The 19,916-nt window shown below is 36.7% G+C and overlaps 1 protein-coding gene across 1 annotated transcript in view; it reads right to left on the bottom strand.

Moving 5' to 3' along the window:
* Nucleotides 1-2,607: 2,607 nt before the first annotated feature.
* DYNC1LI1 (dynein cytoplasmic 1 light intermediate chain 1) overlaps nucleotides 2,608-19,916 on the bottom strand; it is a 35,766-nt gene continuing 18,457 nt past the window's right edge. Inside the window, exons 5-13 of the mRNA XM_001917517.6 lie at nucleotides 16,973-17,142; nucleotides 14,574-14,667; nucleotides 11,340-11,475; nucleotides 10,637-10,748; nucleotides 7,754-7,813; nucleotides 7,604-7,648; nucleotides 6,820-6,940; nucleotides 5,703-5,858; nucleotides 2,608-3,551 (exon numbers count right to left, since the gene is read on the bottom strand). Coding sequence (XP_001917552.3) covers nucleotides 3,439-3,551; nucleotides 5,703-5,858; nucleotides 6,820-6,940; nucleotides 7,604-7,648; nucleotides 7,754-7,813; nucleotides 10,637-10,748; nucleotides 11,340-11,475; nucleotides 14,574-14,667; nucleotides 16,973-17,142 — 1,007 coding nt within the window. The 3' untranslated portion in view covers nucleotides 2,608-3,438. The remainder of the gene's footprint in view (nucleotides 3,552-5,702; nucleotides 5,859-6,819; nucleotides 6,941-7,603; nucleotides 7,649-7,753; nucleotides 7,814-10,636; nucleotides 10,749-11,339; nucleotides 11,476-14,573; nucleotides 14,668-16,972; nucleotides 17,143-19,916) is intronic.

Raw genomic sequence — 19,916 nt, 5'->3', positions numbered from 1 at the left:
CATATTACTAAAGGACTATTCACTGGAGTTCCTTTTGTCCAGTACATCATGTTCAGCTATCAACAGAAAACTACAAGGCACAGTGAAAGGCAAAAAACACACTTTGAAGAGACAGAGCAAGCATCAGAATCAGATTCAGATATGGCAGAGATATTGGAATTATAAGACCGTGAATTTAAAACAACTATGATGACTATGTTAAGGGCTCTAACAGAAAAAGTAGATAGCATGTAATAACAGATGGGTACTGTAAGCAGAGAGATGAAAATTCTAACAATCAAAAAGAAATGCTAGAGATTATATACAAAAAACAAACAAACAAAAAACCCAACAGAAGTGAAGCATGTTTTCCAGGGCTCACTAGTTAACCAGACATGGTGGGGCAAAGAATCTCTGAGCTAGAGGATACTAATACAAATTTCCAAAACTAAAAAGCAATTGAGGAAAAAAGAGACTGAAAAGAAGGAACAGAATATCCAAAAACTGGAACAACTACAAAAGATGCAGCATCAGTGAGAAGCAATGTGATGGAAGCAGAGAGGTGAAGATGCTGTTGGCTTTGAAGATGGAGAGAAGACCACAAACCAAGGAACGTAGGCAGCTCTAGAAGCCGGAAAGGAAGGAAAGAGACGCTCCTGGAGCCTCCAAAAGAAACCACCACTGCTGACACCTTAACTTTAGTCCAGTAAGACTGATTTTGGACTCTGACTTCCAGAATGATAATAAATTTGTATTGTTTTAAACCGTTAAACTTTGGTATTTGGTTACAGCAGCAACAGGAAACTAATATATAGTCATCAATAGCATAATGGATAAATTACAGCATATTTGCACAATGGAATATTATGGTGCAATGAGAATGAATAACTATTGCTACATGCAACAAAACGGATGAACTACAGACCTAATACTGAAAGAAGTCTGGCATAAAAAGAATATAAACTCTAAGATACTATTTATATAAAGCTTAAAAATAATTAGGGGCTGGCCCCGTGGCCGAGTGGTTAAGTTCCCACACTCTGCTGCAGGCGGCCCAGTGTTTCGTTGGTTCGAACCCTGGGTGCGGACATGGCACGGCTCATCAACCCACGCTGAGGCAGCATCCCACATGCCACAACTAGAAGGACCCACAACGAAGAATATACAACTATGTACTTGGGGGCTTTGGGGAGAAAAAAAATAAAGGAAAAAAAATAAAAGCAAAAAGTTTTAAAAAAAAAATAAGCAAAATCTATCTATGGCTTTGGAAATGAAGACAGTGGTTACTTGATGGGTAGGAGTACTGACTGAGGGCTCACACAGCCTCTGGGGTGCTGGTAATGCTCTTTCTTGATCTTGGTCCTGGTTACACATGGTCCCGTTGTGATATTTCAAACTGTACACCTGTAACTTGTACACTTTTCTGTATTGAATACGTCAATAAAAAGTGCTTAAAAACAAAAACAATTTAAGTAGTTTAAAATCAAATTTCCTTGAAAAAATTGGTACAAAAGTAAGTTTAAGGTCTAAATATGGTAAACACAAGGTTTTTAGATTAGTTAAAACTGAATCCCATACAAAGTGAACCATTACAGTAATTTCAGGTAACAACTCAGTTAATTCCAAGGATTTTCTAGTACATCTCCAATGTCACACAGAAAAAAATGATGAGTTGGCTTAGACATGCAAGCACAGCAGACACATCAAGCACACCATGATGTACAGTCTGCAATTTTCTCTTTCATTAGTTTCACTTACTTCATTAACTACTAGTTTAGAAAAGTTGGTCTTTACATCACCATGACTGCAAAACCCTTTCTAGACTAAGGATTGTATCAGTGGCATTTTTCATCTCCTTTGTTATCAAACAAAATGACTTTACAAATTAATTTTTCAATGCCCATGAACACCCTAAGTTTTTCCCACCCTGAAACAAATTATTACCATCTCATATATTTTTACATTTCTATTGAACTATTAGGAACCAAATATATAAAACTAAAACAGATTTTAAAAGTCATAACAAAAGGATTACGTTACATAGTAGACAACAAATGTCATTTTGTTGAAAAAAATCTTTGAAATGTATACTATATTTTAAAGTAATAACAAAGACCAATTTAAAGGGTACTTCTTTTTTCCAATTATTTAAAATGGCTCAATAGGTCAATGCACATGTGTTTTTAGTTGAATTTCAACAAGATCAGACTGTTCTTATGAAGGTTCTAAAACAAGCATTGAAAACTGAGTATTGACAAGGTGGAACTACTAACAGGTGTTCTCACCTGTAAGAGAGTAGCTGTGTGTCAGTGCATTTGCCAAGCTTTTAAAACAGCTTCTGCCCATTAAATAATGATAAAAGGTTATATATTTTTGTCTACTAGGAATGTGACATACAATCCTGCAGTTCGAGACATGCTTGTAGGGGAGATGGGTTGATCAGGGTAAACTCCCAATTTAAGGAAACTTACGGGATAGTGAATCTCATGTACTCACTTGTTTCTTGGAAAGAAGACCAGAATGCTTAACAATCTTACTAAATCAAACACTTCAAAATACTAACAAATCTTATTCATTATGTAATAAATACAAATTTAAATAGAATGCAACAAGTTATTTGAACCTGAATGCAGAGAATAAATACTTTATTAACTGATTACAATTGAAAGTCACAAACAAAAAAGGGGTATATTAAGGCAGAGCCATATATATGTAGAGACAGAGAGAGAGGTATCTCTCTCTCTGTCTCTACATATAGACAAATCCAAAGACTGTTACCTCTTTACATTTTAATAACCTCTGCATTTTTCTTTTACACATTTAGACAGTGTGCTTTCTTTTCAGTTAAAGAAACAAATCTTGGCCAATATTTCTAAATCATATTTTGATGACAACGTACAGGATCATGGATTGAGACAATGACTAGTGTGTATCAAATGCTATGTGATAGTTCTCTCGCATATTCCATGTGTGGTGGTATATTTACGTTGGTGTGGAAAATTTGACATTGATCATTTTCTCTTTTCCAACAAAACTAACTCATAATTTAAAAAATGATTTTAATAGTCTTAATTAAAATAAGCTTGGATTTCCAAGTCAGTCAAACGCCCAAAGCACATTATTTTATGCTCTTCCCTAAACTCTCCTATTTGTTTTAAATAGCCTTTAGAATATGATCACATGGCTGTATTTCAGATCTATAAATTTGCAGTTTTTCAAAACCCAAAATTACTTCCTTATGCAAAGTGGCAATGCAAACAGCAATCTTACATAGTGTAGATTAATTTTTCCTCTGTATAGCTCCCTTTTACAAAAATGGGAAACCACACACACACAAAAAGACATAAATTTAGTCCATCTGAAAAAGCACTCCAGTTCCCAATTCCACTTTTGAAGGAAAAGGCAGAGGCAAGTTTACATTATCCCAGAAAACTGAATAAATGGCTTTATTTGGTATCTTCAAGAAGCTTCTCCTTCTGTAGGAGATGTAGATGTTGTAGAAGAAACTGTAACTGGTTTTCGTGCAATTCTGTCCAGTTCTGCGTGAACATCTGATAGGACAGGCTTCTGGCCTACATTAAAGTAAAAGAAACAAGATTTAGATGTCAAATTACCTTATTCACCAATCTCTCTTTATTTAAAAATTGCCAATGGTTTCATCTAGCATACCAAATCATATAAACACCCTTAATTTAAAAATAAATGTCCTTTGAGGCCAGCCCAGCGGCACAGCAGTTAAGTGTGCATACGCCACTTCAGGGAGAGGGGGTTCGCCGGTTGGGATCCCAGGTGCAGACACGGCACTGCTTGGCAAGCCATGCTGTGCTAGGCGTCCCACATATAAAGTAGAGGAAGATGGGCATGGATGTTAGCTCTCAGGGCCAGGCTTCCTCAGCAAAAAAAGAGTAGGACTGGCAGCAGATGTTAGCTCAGGGCTAATCTTCCTCAAAAAAATAAATAAATAAAATGAATAAATGCCCTCATTTTAAATTGTGGGGTCTGTTACCAAATGGAAGTAAAACTAGCATGTATCATTTAATCTCATAAGGTATTTTTTAAAAAGGCACAGGATAGCAAGGACAGTAAAAGAGAAAATAAAATTTTGGCATCTGGAAAAATGAATGAATGGTAACTAAATTAGCAGTTCTAAGAAAGCTTAATCTTCTGAACTGGCAGTGGGAAAAGCCAAGAAGTACTTCAATTTATACCCAGAAACCCATAAAAGGTTCGAAAAATGGGAGCTGGCTTTATTTGCGAAAAGGGTGGCAAGAAGGTAGGATCAAAAAAGAATGGGGGCTGGCCCAGTGGCACAGTGGTTAAGTTTACACATTCCGCTTTGGTGGCCTGGGTTTTGCTGGTTCGGATCCTGGGTGCAGACATGGCACCTCTTGACACGCCATGCTGTGGTAGGCATCCCATATATACAATAGAGGAAGATGGGCATGGATGTTAGCTCAGGGCCAGTCTTCCTCAAAAAAAAAAAAAAAAAAAAAGGAGAATGGGTTAAAAGTCTGTTTAAAGAGCATTTACAGGCCGGCCCCATGGTTGAGTGGTTAAGTTTGCGTGTTCTGCTTTGGCAGCCCAGGGTTTCGCTGGTTTGGATCCTGGGCATGGACATGGCACCACTCATCAAGCCATGCTGAGGCAGCATCCCGCATGCCACAAATGGAAGGACCCACAACTAAAAATACACAACTATGTACTGGGGGACTTTGGGGAAAAAAAGGAAAAATAAAATCTTAAACAGCATTTACACAAGCAACAAGAGAAAAATAAAACTGGACTTCATCAAAATTCAAAACTTCTGTGCTTCAAAGGACACTATCAAAGAAGTGAAAAGACAACCAGCACAATGGGAGAAAACATTTGCAAACTCTACATCTGATAAGGGTCTAGTAAACAGAATATGTAAAGAACACTTAAAACTCAACAATAAAAGACAACCCAATTTGAAAATGGGCAAAGGATTTGAATAGACATTTCTCCAAAGAAGATACACAAATGATCAACAAACACATGAAAAGATTCTCAATAACCAATGCCAGCAAGGATGTGGAGAAACTGGGACCCTCATCCTCGTCTGTTAGGAATGTAAAATGGAGCAGCGTTTTGCAAAACACTTTGGCAGTTTTAAAAGTAGAGTTACCACATGATGCAGCAATTCCACTCCTAGGTATATACGCAAGAGAAATGAAAATATCTGTCCACACAAAAACAAACGTTCATAGTAGTGTTATTCCTAACAGCCAAAATGGAAACAATCTCAATGTCCATCAACTGATGAATGGATGAATAAAATGTAGCACATCCACACAGTGGAATTTTATTCAGCAATATAAAAGAATGAAGTACTGATACATGCTAAAACATGGATGAACCCAGAAAACCTTATGCTAAAGAAAGTATATATTGTATAAGTCCATTTATATGAAATCTCCAGATACGGAAATCCACAGAGACAGAAAGTAGATTAGTGGTTGCCTAGGACTGAGGGACTGGGCGGGAAGAGAAGTAACTGCTAATAGGCTATAGGTTTCTTTCTGGGCAGACAAAAATGTTCTAAAATTAGATTACGGTGATGGTTTGTACAACTCTGTGAATATACTAAAAGTTTTGAATTGTACACTTTAAATGAGTGAGCCTCATGGTACGTAAATAGTATCACAATAAAGCTGGTTTGTTTTTGTCTTTGTTTTTTGTCTTAAAGCTCCAGGCAACTATACCTGACTTTTTGGCAGACGGTGATAAAACACTGCTTCCACCTGCAGCCCCACTTCCAGGGCTGCCACCACCAACACCAGGGCCTCCTGGGGAACCAGTCTTTTTGCTCAGCAAACTATTGAAGAAATTTGCCAGGACACCTTCACTTGTAGCTCCAGCTATTAAAGAAAAAAAAAATTCATTCAAAACATTAGATTTTTCTATAAATTATTATCATAGCAATCACATATAGAAAACATTAACAGACAAAATTTAAGAGCTGTATATTACAAGTCAAGTCCAGTTTGATCTTTTGAGGCTGGGTCACTTTTTCTCTAATTTACCCATATATAAAACAAAATATGAGCAACCTTTAAGAGTGTAAGATTATTAGAAAATTAGAATGTTGTTTTTAAAAGGCCAAAAGCATTTTAAACAAACAGATGTTAGCTGCTAATATATCTCCCTTTTGAAAGGGGCTCTTCAAAAATATAACTGTTGAGAAATATTTGCCTCAAGTATTACAGAAAGTTACCTAATCCTATATGAAAACCAGTCGAAGTTCCAAGAGAGAAATGCGTAAAGGATAGCAATAAACAACTCAGAGAAGAGAAATACAAAGAGAAAGGAAATAGCAGGGGAAAAGTTCTTATTAGTTCGTATTGAAAGAATGCCGAGGAGGTTGTGGCAAAATTGCATCACCCAATGTTGATGATGGAACTGAACAATCTATTCGAAAAACATTATTACAAAGCATAAAAATGTACACACTCTGACCTACTAATCCCACTTATGGCAATTATTCCTACAGAAATAACTATTTTGCATAGTTTTCTTCTTTATAGTAATTGCAGATAATCTATTATAGTAAAAATACAAATTTCTTGAATTACCTACCATAGGAGAATAATTAAACACGACACAAAGCTTTCATAAAGTTCACATCACACAAATGATATATTAAGACTATGTTGCAGAATGGTTCACAGTTTAACCATGAGATTCTATCTACAGAGAGAAAGACTAGAAGCTACTGCACAAAAATGAAAATAGCTATGGCAAAAGGTGGGATTCCAGGTAGATTTCTTCCTACTGTAAAAAATGTACTGTGCTGTTTTTCCAAGAAAGAGAGAAATGTACCTTTCATGTTTGGATCAATTTTTTTGGACCCAGCAGGGATGGGTGACACACTGGCAACATTGGATGACACAGATCTATTTGGTGTTCGAGGGGAGCCTCCCGGGACTCTTGGTGAGGCATCCTATATAAAAACAGGAAAGCTATAATTATAAAAACTTGAAACTTCCAACTTCACAAAAGTTATTATTATAAAAAGAAATTACTTTGCAATCGTCCCCCATCTGTTCTACTGATACTTTTACATCGCAGGCCATTGACAAAAACGTTTAGCAACTGTGTCCTCATTATTAGAAAATACCCATCATATTTTAGAATACTAACTTTCCCCTCAATGGAAAAAAGAAGAACATACTGAACAATGAGCTGTGGTTATGAGTAAGTGTGGGAGTCAGATCTGGGTTCCAATCTGGACTGGCATCCCACTGGCTGTATAACCTCAGACAAGTGACAATGTTCTCCAAAGCCTACATTTTCCCATCTGCAAAATGGGTCAAATAATAGTACTTGCCTCATAGGCTATTGTGAGGATTTATAAAGTAACACACACAAATGGTTCAGCGTAGCAACTGATGCACAAGAAATGTTGCAAAATAGATCTTTGCAATTTAAATATTCGAAAAGGGAGTGAAGTCTACCTTTTAAAATCTCACAAATTTCAGAAGAATTCTGAATTTAAGTTTATATCAAAGCCCACTCATATGAGACACGTACATGATTAAGAAAAAAAGAACTAAAACAACATGAACTGCATTTTAATAATTTTGCCAAAATTTGTAATACTGACCACAGGCCTTCCAGCTGCAGTTGGTGGCTGCTTTGCTAAAAGAGACTGAAAAACACCAAAGAATTCTAGGTTAGACATTCACAGCATGTATTGCAATATTTTTAAAGAAAATATAACTATACTAAGTCTGCTTCTGATAAAATTTCTTACCTGTAGCTTCATCAGAAACACTTGGTCATCTTCTGCCACAATTTCCTTCTCATGAACAAACTGAAATGAGCAATGTATAAATAAGTCTGATATACTATGCTAAAACCCATTACAACTTACTTTTTAAGATTAGACTAAAGTTTTTAAAAATTCAAGAATATGAACGTTACCCATATTTACATGGGTGAGCTGCCCTACCCAAGCCCCTATTGCAGAGCTGTCCACTAACTGTCCACAAGGAGAGAAATGTTCTGTCTCTGCGATGCTCAACGTGCCAGCCACCAGCCACCTACGGCTATTACGTACTTGAAGTGTGGCTAGTGTGAGTGAGGAACTAATTTTTTAATTTTATTTAGTTTTACTTAATTTACATTTAAAAGCCATATGTGACTAGTAGCTACTGTATCGGACAGCACAATCCTAGAGTCATAGGCATATTAACCATGCTTATAAAATCTACTAAACAATAGTTAGGTGTTTTAAAAGCACCAATAATATCCCAGTTGAATGGAAAAGCAGCTTGCCCCTGGTTTCCCTGAAATAAAAATATAATGGCTCTTCTTTCTATCTGCTGAATAATTAGGAAAAAAGAGTAGCAAATGTCTCCTGCTTCTACTGTCAGTACAAGACCTGTCCCAGTCTATTTTCCACCCAGTAGCCAGAGCACTCCTTTTATTTTTATTTTATTTTATTTTTGAGGAAGATTAGCCTTGAGCTAACATCTGCTGCCAATCCCCCTCTTTTTGCTGAAGAAGTCTGGCCCTGAGCTAACATCTGTGCCCATCTTCCTCTACTTTATACGTGGGACGCCTGCCACAGCATGGCGTGCCAAGCGGTGCCATGTCTGCACCTGGGATCCGAACCAGCGAATCCTGGGCCGCCGAAGTGGAATGTGTGAACTTAACCGCTGTGCCACTGGGCCGGCCCCCAGAGCGCTCCTTTTAAAAGGTGAAGTCAGATTACATCACTCCTCGGCTCGAACTCTCCCTCCAGTCTCTCTCTCTCTCTCCATCCCACTCAGAATGTAACCCAAGTCCTGACTGCAGCCTAATGATAGGGCCCTACAAGATCTTAACTCTGCCTTTCATCTTCTACTACTCTGGCCCTCCTCCTGGCTCTCTTCCAGCCTCTCTGGTCCCCTCTGCACACTCCTGTCTCAGGGCTGGGTACCTTCTGTTCCCTCTGCCTTCAACATTCTCCCCTCTTACCAGAGACATTCCCCAACCACTCCTAAAACAGCATCTCTCCCCACCCTAGTCCTCTCCCCTCACCCTGCTTAACTTCCACGGCACTTATCACCACTTGAGAGATGGCTTCTGTATTGATTTACTATTTTTTTCAAAGATTGACAGCTGAGCTAACAACTGTTGCCAATCCTTTCTTTTTCTTTCTGCTTTTTCTCCCCAAATCCCCCCAGCATATAGTTGTACATATTTTAGTTGCAGGTCCTTCTAGTTGTAGTATGTGGACGCCGCCTCAGCATGGCCTGATGAGCGGTGCCATGTCCGCGCCCAGGATCCAAACCGGTGAAACCCTAGGCCGCCGCAGCAGAGCATGGGAACTTAACCACTTGGCCACGGGGCCGGCCCCTTGATTTACTATGGCATCACCCTCCTATTCAGCACCTAGTACCTAATCAGTGCCCGATTTGGTGCTCAGTAATATTTGTGGAACGAATAAAAGACAACTTAAACAAAGCACAATTTTGTTGGTAAAAGAGATAATGGGGAGCCAGCCCCGCAGCTGAGTGGTTAAGCTCACGCACTCTGCTCCGGTGGCCCAGGGTTTTGCAGGTTTGGATCCTGGGCACAACTCATCAGGCCATGCTGAGGTGGTGTCCTACATAGCACAACAAGAGGCATTCACAACTAGAATACACAACTATGTACTGGGGGGCTTTGGGGAGAAGAAGGGAAAAAAAAGAAGATTGGCAACAGTTGTTAGTTCATGTGTCAATCTTTAAAAAACAAAAATACATATATATATAAAAACATATTAAAAAAAGATAACGGGAAAATTGCCCTTTTTTTGATATGCACATTTCTTTTAACAGATATCCAAACTAAACGCTATAGCAACTGATTCTTCATTTGATGTTACTTTTCTTATTTCTAATTACCCACAAACAGAAGACAGATGCTCAATGTAAATATTTGGATTCTTAAGTAAGAATCTTACTATATGTTAAATCAAAATTTTTTCCTACAACACATCCAAATTAAAAGTCAGTGAGAAGTATTATATGCACTCATTTTTACAAAACTTTCCAGAAACATCTATAATATTTAACTGTAGAACATCATATACTGCTTAACATGAAATCAAGACACATGAAAAAAGAGCACCTTCTGGAAGCCGATTTCAGAGTCATAAGAATGACATGTAACAGTCAAAACTAAAATCAAACACAGGAAACTGGAAGCTTCTGGATGGCTGTGGGCTAGCGTAGGTAACTACTGACTGTGGAGAAGATCCAAGATCTGCCTCAATAGATAGAAGCTAATAAAATTAATCTAGCAATGTTTTCTTGGCTTTTGGCTGAGCTCTGGGTTGGAAAGTTCACAACTTTTACCTATTCAAACTATCAAGATGCTACATATTCCCTCATGCCAATCCATGATTTCCATTAGAAAATGGAACCTGCACTAAAATTTGCTACTATAAATATGCTAAAGGCTAACTAACGATCAGTAACTGAACAGCTGATTTATATTTTGATAAAACACCTTTATTTGGAATTGTGCCTTAAAAACACCCAAATCACACTTAGAAATCCCATTATAGAAAAGGACTCCCTTACCTTTCTAACTACAATTTTAAGTTATGGACTTCCCCCTCAGTTTAAAAGCCTAAATATTGAGACTATATATTGAAAACTGTTACCTTTCGGACAGGTGGTTTAGTTATAATGTCTTCAAAATTATCTTCTGCTTTTAATGTTTGAAAATTTTCATGCAGTATTCCTATTTTCTTATCATTATCCCACCCTGCTGGACTGAAAAGAAACGCACATGATAAATTCTCAAACGCACATGATTAATTCCCAAGCATTTCATGATCATATCAAAGGGAACATTTCTATGAAGTTAAATTTCACCAACTTATGAAAAACTAATCAGCTTTTTTATTATAATGCTCAAGTTATGGTTTACTAATGCCTACTTAAAATGATTACCAATCTTCCTGATTTTAAAAATGCCATTAGTTTTTTTGGGGGGAGGATGGTAATTAATTATTACCTCCCAATTTTATTCTGGTAACTTTTTAAAAGCATGTCTAGATTATACATTAGGTCCTTTATTTATTACAACCAATTAAAGAGTAAGTAGATACACTGGTATATGCACCCAAAAGATAATTTAGCTACGACAGCAAGGCCTTTTGAAAAGGACTCAGGCCAGCAGTAAATCTACAAGGCAATGATAAATAGATAAGGCAGGTTATACACAAAACAATCTAGAAACAGATTCTCACCTAGTCATCATGGAAAGATCTACTGGTGTCACCTCAAAACCAAAAATGATAACTCACCATCAAATCATAGCCACAATACATAATAAAATAATGTATTTAAGAGTATACTTACATAAATACTGCATCTTTTTCCACAACAACAGCAGGAATCTTGTAGGGAAATCCGTATAGTTTCTGAACAATGTATTTATATACTAAATCTATATTTTTGTTTTCTTTTACTGAAGTGTAAATAAGTGCTGCACCATCTGAATAGTATTATTAAAGAATTTTTGGACAAATTCCTTGAATAGGTACCATAAAATTTTGTGTTCTCAGCTTAACATTTACATGCATATTAGTTTCAAAAATAATTTCCAAAGGTATATTATATAGTAATCAAGAATTTCAGAAGTATAAGATACATACAGGCTAAAATGCAAATAAAACAATCTGTACATAACTGACTTAGCAAAAGTCTCATTAAGCCAAGACACTAGAGGTAAACTGATTAATACTGACACCATTACTACCTCCATGTTTAAAGCACATGAAGACACAATTTGTTTTTGTTTTTAATCTCCTTAAACCTCATGAAGTAGGACTATTATTTATCAACAACTGTTTTGTTTGCCTTTTCAACAGAAACAGATTGCACTAGTGTCACTAGTCATTTTTACTAATCCCAGAAATTAGGACTTTGGGAACAAAGCTCAGGAGATCCACCCTTGAGAGAAGATGAACCAACAGGTACAGTGAGGAAGCTTTCAGGAATGATCCAAGGCAAAACAGATTTCATGACCAAAACCTGAGATAAGACTACCTCACATGAAGATGTATTAATTAAAGCAGATCCTAACTTTGACCTTTTGTCCAAGAGATATAGTGGATCAAAAGATTAAGAGAGGCCTGTGGAAAAAGGGTCAATGTGACCACTGACAGATGATGTGGTCAGAGTGGCTATCAGCAGTGACCACTGCTGAGGAGCATGCTCTAGCTGGCCATTGTGTCCTGAGAGAGACGGTGACATAGGCCATGAGGAAATGCTGGGAATGGTCTAACTTTGAACTGAGGTATTTTCTAGGACATGAACTGAGGCTTATGAACCTAAAAGTGGTACTGATTGCTAACTACTACTTAACTTAGTATAAAACTTAACCTGGTAGAAATAAACATCATAATCTTACGTAAAAGCTTAATTGTGTGAGGGCCAGCCCTGTGGCAGAGTGGTTAAGTTTGCGTGCTCTGCTTTGGAGGCCCAGGGTTTCGCCAGTTCAAATCCTGGGCTTGGACATGGCAGCGCTCATCAGGCCCTACTGAGGCAGCATCCCACATGCCACAACTAGAAGGACCCACAACTAAAAATGCACAACTATGTATGGGGTGGGGGGGGCTTTGGTAAAGGAAAAAATAAAAAAATAAAAATAAAAATAAATTTTTTAAAAAAGCTTAATTGTGTGAACTTTTCATTAATGATCTTCCTTATAATGAGAACCAATTTATGATGATCTAGATTTCTACAGCTGAAAAATCTGAATTGCAATCACAATTTTTTAAATTTAAAAATAAAGATGATTTTGAACTGGTGCCTGACACACACACATCTCACTATCTTGAAGTGACTTCTCACATTTGTATTCTTTTAAAATCAACCACTCTAATTCTATGTAATTATATCTGTGATTATTTTACTGGACAGTCTCCTTCCTGATTACATTTCTATAGTATTTACGTTTTTAGTACAGCATTAAATAAATGTTTAAAGAGACTGTTGCCAAATTTTCTAAATCTTCAGAGATAACAAAAAAGGCTACAGACACCTACTTCAATTACTCACGCTGTTTTCTTTTTAAAGACTCTTATGTAGACAAACACCCTTTAATTCAACCCAACTCAACCATTATGTGACACGAGAAGAGAAAGGGCCATGGAGAGGACAAAGCACTGAAGAAAAAAGGGGAAATGGAACTACCAGTGTCAAAAGCGACTGGATTCTACTACGCTTTCTATAACTGGTCCTTAAATGCCCATAATGAAAATGAAAAAATGCAGACACTATAAACATGTGTTTGTCACTTATTACTACGATCTACTTCTAATATTAATTCTTTACTTTTCAGACCTAAAAGCATTGGCTGGGGAATGCAAATGCAAAATATTTGATCCAAGAGGGGTGGGTGAGCCCAGCTCTATTTAGTGTTCCGACTCAAACTGTGACTAAGTTTTCAAATATAAATTCTCTTAAAAGCATTCACTTACAACCCTCATTTTATCCTCTTTTACTTGCAAATGTTATTCATTAGCTCATCTAGTCTTTGCAACCTACACTAGACAAGATTCCTTAGGACAGGTTTTCTAACCTTGTGCTCATCAAAATCATCCAGGAAGCTTTTTAAAAGTACAGAATCTCCAGCCTCACCTTGGAATGTTCCAACTCAGTAAGTCTTATGGTCACAGCCAGATTTTGAAACCCTGCATTAGACTGCACATGGCAATGATAACATACTAAACACATTAAAAATGAGAACACACAAACCTAAATATTGATCTTGCCCCACAACCTACCCCAATAAATACCACCTCTTTCTTTCTTTTTTTTCTTGGTGAGGAAGATCGGCCCTGAGGTAACATCTGTTGCCAGTCTTCCTCTTTTTGCTTAAGATTGGCTCTGAGCTAATATCTGTGCCAATCTTCCTCTATTTTGTATATGGGATGCCACGGTGTGGCTTGATGAGCGGTGTGTAGGTCCATGCCCAGGATCCGAACCCGTGAACCCCAGGCCGCTGAAGAGCACGAGAACTTAACCACTACACCACTGGGCAGCCCCTGAATACGGGTTTTTAATCAGAATGTTCACAATGCCAACTTATTAGAATTTTCCACATAAGACTGCTATTTTTCTTAAGCATAGTACTTTAAAAAGAGCAAATCAGGGGCTGGCCCCGTGGCCGAGTGGTTAAGTCTGTGCGCTCCGCTGCAGGCGGCCCGGTGTTTCGTTGGTTCGAATCCTGGGCGCAGACATGGCACTGCTCGTCAGGCCACGCTGGGGCGGCGTCCCACATGCTACAACTAGAAGGACCCACAACGAAGAATATACAACTATGTACTGGGGGGCTTTGGGGAGAAAAAGGAAAAAATAAAATCTTTAAAAAAAAAAAAAGAGCAAATCAGTTATATATTTCAATACTTTCTTTTATATCTCAAAATACCCAGATATAAATGATTTGGGAACTAAAATGACATTTCCAAACAGAGCTAACAGGAAAAAAAGTTTATGGAATTTCTAAAGTCCATCAATTCCTTTACTTTAAAAAACAAATACAAACATGTAAGGTACATTGCACCAATTAATGTATTAAAAGGATACACTGTAAACAAAACTTCCGAATATGTGACTGAATAAAATCAAAATGTTCATCTCTGTAGTCATGTTCTTTCTCCAATACACTAATGGCATCACACTGTTGAGTTAAAATAATTTTAAAAAGATCAATACAACATTAACTTTAATCAAAATTAAACATAATGATTTAAACAGTTCAATTTTGGGGAAGAATATCACGAAACTACCACTCTGATACGATGACTGAACAGTGGGACCTAGAATATCAACTGCTCCTATCTGTGTAGAGACTGACTTGGAGTCTTAAGACTAATGAATAATTTTATTTCTTTAAAAAGCATTGACTTCTATGTTATACTGAATCTGGTGAGAACACCAAAGAGAAAGTTTTAGTACATAAACGAATGAAGAATACCAGGACAAGCTTATAATGGGTGGTCACACTTGCTAACTCAACTACTTGTGTCCTAGAACAAAGCTTTTAAGATCCAAACATCTATTCTAGGTTTATAAGCCATTTCACACCCAGGGAGTCTGCACCTCTCACTACTTCCTCTTTGTTCCTCTGTTTACCTGATAACTCTTAATTGGACCTTCATTTTTTTCCTGGCGTTTTTATTCACTCTTATCAACAGCAAAAAAAAAAAAAAAAAAAAAGGGAATTACAGGCTATTTTTGAAATGCCACCTGTACAACCAATGAAACAATTCTGAATTCTGCTTGTGACAAAAAAATGTTAGGAAAAAAATAAAGTCATGTTCACACATCATGCTATCCAAATAACTTCACCAAAACCTTTCTTAAGTGAAGGTGTGAAACCCAAAAGTAAACATTTAATAATGTTCATTATACACCTAACATTAGTTTGGGGTCAAAATTGATATGTGATTTTCTGTTTTATACATATATATTTCATACACCCCCCCCCCCCCCCCCATAGAACAGAGTCTCCTTGGTCTCCTTGTATAATCATGATGTAGCACATTCGTCCATTTTATAGAACACTGAGAGTATTTATTTCAAATGATTAAAGATGCTTATAGTTATTACATTGTTAACTTGCAACACTTTTGGTGAGGCATGGTAGCTTAACGTGATTTTTAACTGAAATAAGAGGACGTGGACCCAGGGCAAGAAACTTAGTCTTTCTGAATTCTCAGTTTCCAGTGTTTAACCTGAGTTGAACCACCATTCTTCATCCATCTTGAGAGAGACATTCTCCCAGCCCCCTATACATTTTAAAACTCTTAAACTGAAGTGCAACTGACGGTGTCTTAGCTTCCATGAAATACAGCAGACAATCTCTTCTGGCTTGAAAATTTTATAAATATATTATTCATTTGATACTGATTCAGGTCCCTTTAAGCTTAACATTTTTCCTTTGGAAAAATAAGATAGCTTTTTATGAGGCAAACTATGATGTAAAACAAGGAAATAGCTGCCCATAAACAGCTCTTTGCCAAACAAAACAGAACAAATCACACACAAAAGGGTTCTAGTGTGGGAGTTTAAAAACAGTTCTACAGTAAAGGTATAAATAACAACTATGCCAAAATCACCACTTGAAAAGCAGATAAACACTTTACCTTAATTATTTAAATGCTATCCCCCCATTCCTTTGTTATTGATAACTTTTGTAGTGTTTAAAGTAAAACAAGCTAGATTTAAAATTTATCATTTTTATTCCAAAGATAAGGAAATTGTGTACCCTCCTTCAATTATATGCACAAATTTTACATGCAATAATTTTAGATCTCAAAAAGGTTTATATATTCTGTCATTTTCTTAACTATTCCATGACTTATAAGCAGCAAAGATATAATACTTAGTATCAAATGGGGAAAAGATGAATTTGAACTATAAAATATTTTTAAAGGAAATTTGATTTTATTATCAAGTGTATATAGTGACAGAATTAAATTAACAGAATTTTGATAATAGCAATCCTATCAGAACCTCTAATAGATAAATAAAAAGGCCTTTATAACTGCATATCAACTTTACATAATGAGTGCTGATAGGTGTTTAAAAGTTTAAGTACATAATTCTTCTGATGTTAGATTAGTATATCAAAATTTAATGTGGAAAATATTCTATTTTATAAAAATTAATAATTAAGTTATTTTATCTGTAATTATTTCTACTAAACTGATTGTACAATGAAATCTAACCGGAATTAGGAAAATGAAATTCAATCACAAATAGAATATCTGAAATAACATTTTCTTTCCAAAAAACTATAACAAGATCTAAAACCAACATGTGAATATAATATATTCAATATTTTTAACTATTATTTCCATTTGTTAAGAAAAATTATCTAGGAAAACTAAAGTGTCAACTCCAAAAGGAGCCTGGAAAACAAAACAGTTTGTTCATCCTCGGTTAATATCAGTAGCAGAATCTCTAGGAAGCAAACAAACCTTTGTGCAAACTACTAGTACTGGAATGCCCAAGTTATGTGTAAGCGTATCCGCACCGAGAGGTAAAACCACACTGTCGTCTTTGTCTTCCTGCGACACGGTGTTCCTTCTCTGAGGAGAAGCTGGGAAATCTTCTCCTGGCTCTACATATTCCTGGAAGTCTCTGATCACTGAAAATCAAGGTAAATAATTTAATACATAGTTTAGAAATTACTTTATTTCACCAGGCACCTTTTTCTAGCATAATCTAAATATATGTTTTGCTAGAGTTTATACTTAGTCTTGTTTAAGAGAAGAAACAAAAAGGGTTTGAGACATCTATTTCAAAGACAGTACAAAAGCACTGGACCGCCATTAATTACTAGGAGGCAGAGTACAGAACTGAATGGCTCCAAGAGGGGAGTCAATGGAGGCCTGGTTCAGTCTGTGCAAATTACTTTGGACAAGTCACAATCCAGCCTCTCTAACTCTAATTCACAAAGGGCACTTAAAGGTTAAAAGAAAAATAAGTGTATGTGTCGGGGGGGATGGATTTCACAATTTAAAAGACGGTCTTGGATGACATTCTAATATTAATGTCCTTTCTTTAAACCCTTTTTACTCAGGTCTTCTCCTTTTTACTTAGGCGCAACCTTGGGCCATATTCATTCTGTAACCCTGGTAAGAATTAAAGAGATATTACCAATGATAATAAATTTTTAGAACTCATTTGCAAGACTGTCAAAAGCTTCACATAAAAAAAGTTAACGTGAATGTATCAAGAGCCTTAACAATGTATACTTTCATTCAGTTACTACTCCTCAAGGAATTCCCAAGGAAATAACCAGTGATGTGCACACAGGGATTTCCATATAAGACTGCTTTTCATGTTTAAAAGCAAAACAACAAAACTGAAAATAAATTATCCACAGTATAGGATTAAGACAGCATATGAGGGAATATTATACAGAAACATAAAACATCAACTTTTCAAAGAATATTTAATGCTGTAGAAAAATAACAGTAAGAGGAAAAAAGAAAATGAGGAAAACCAAAGTATGATTCCAGCTTAGAAATGAAACGTACTGGGAAAAATATGCTAAAATATATTTTCAATTTTTAAAAATAAAAAATGTATTGGGCTGTCCCTGTGGCATAGTGGTTAAGTTTGGTGCGTTCCACTTGGGTGACCTAGGGTTCAAGGGTTTGGATCCTGGGTGTACCACTCATCGGCCATGCTGTGGTGGTGAACCACATACAAAATAGAAGAAGACTGGCAGAAATGTTAGCTCAGGGCTAATCTTCCTCAAGCAAAAAAAAAAAAAAAAAGGAAAATTGGCAACAGATGTTAGCTCAGAGCAAATCTTCTTCACCAAAAAAAAAAAAAAGAAAGGCAGGCACCAGCCCGGTGGTGCAGCAGTTAAGTTTGCAAGTTCTGCTTTGGCAGCCCAGGGTGCTCCAGTTCAGATCCTGGGTGCAGACCTATGCACTGCTTGTCAAGCCATGCTGTGGCAGGCATCCCACATATAAAAAGTAGAGGAAGATGGGCACGGATGTCAGCTCAGGGCCAGTCTTCCTCAGCAAGAAGAGGGAGGACTGGTGGTAGATGTTAGGTCACAACTAATCTTCCTCAAAAAAAAAAAAAATTAAATTAAAAAAAGAAAGAAAGAAAAAGAAAAAAATAAAATAAAGAATGTATGGGGCCAGCTCTATGGCCTATTGGTTAAGTTTGGCATGCTCTACTTCAGCAGCACAGGTTCAGTTCCCAGGTGTGGGCCTACACGACTTGTTGGCCGCTATGCTGGGGCAGCAAGCCACATACAAAATAGAGGAAGAATGGTACAGGTGTTAGCTCAGGGCAAACCTTCCTCAGCAAAAAAATAAATAAACAAAAAATAAAGAAAAATAAAGAATATTACCTACAAATTAGAAAAAAATGTTACTTATTTTTTAAGCAAAGTAATTATGAGCCAGATCCTTTTTGGAATATGACTCATTCGGAGGAGAACTGTCCTAAAGTTAAATAGGGTCGAGGAAGAGGGAATCCTGAACATCTGACTGCAGTTCCTCCAGGAACTTAGGGGCATGCATAAACCCTTGGCAGCTCTGGTAGCTACTACTCTCAAGATCAAACGCTGAAATCTAACAGTGGTTCTCAAATTTTAGCATGCCCCAGAGTTTCTAATTCAGTAGTCTGGGGTGGGGCCTGAGAACGCGTATTTCTGACAAATTCCTCGCTGTACTGATATTGATGCTGCTGGTCCTGGGCCCACACATTGAGAACCACAGCTGCAGTACAAACTTAGAGAGGAAAAATAAAAACCCTACAGGCAATGGCCAACAGGGAAAGAAAGGTTCAGATTAAAAACAGATATCTTTCTCCATGATTTAGGATATACATTCTCTTAAGTTTTTACTGTTTCCTTGCATATAAATTCAAGTAAGCTGTCAATTTTTCCCTAAAAGTTATTTTCAGCCACCAATAACAAAGAAAAGCAGCATTCCATCTGTATATTTTCTTAAGCCAAGTACAACACTGGCAAATGAAGAGCTTGGTGAAATTAAGAACTGCGACAACTGCTTTACAACCTGTTAGAAATGATCCATATCACTTTCACAATTTCCACGAAAATTTCCAATTCATATGGGTATGTACAAAATATATTATGTACTTTGAAATCATAAAACCACCTTAAACATCTTTACATTTATGTTGTTACCATCTTTTTGGACGTATTTCATTTTGACAAAGTTGCTAAGACTGTTTTACTTATCAAGAAATGAAATTGCTGAAAATGAGCAGCTGAAGAAAGATCCAAATTTTTTTTATCCTGAAAAACTACTTCCCAAAATGAACACATACGGCCTTGTGGCAAAGGAGAAAAGGCACCTTCATCATGTATACGTTTCCAATTTAAAACTATATTAAAACCTAGCACATCACTCAAACCAAATTTCAAAAACA

This window comes from Equus caballus, chromosome 16 (assembly GCF_041296265.1).
Source record: "Equus caballus isolate H_3958 breed thoroughbred chromosome 16, TB-T2T, whole genome shotgun sequence".
Lineage (NCBI taxonomy): Eukaryota > Metazoa > Chordata > Mammalia > Perissodactyla > Equidae > Equus > Equus caballus.
This window is presented reverse-complemented; position numbering and strand designations above follow the sequence as displayed.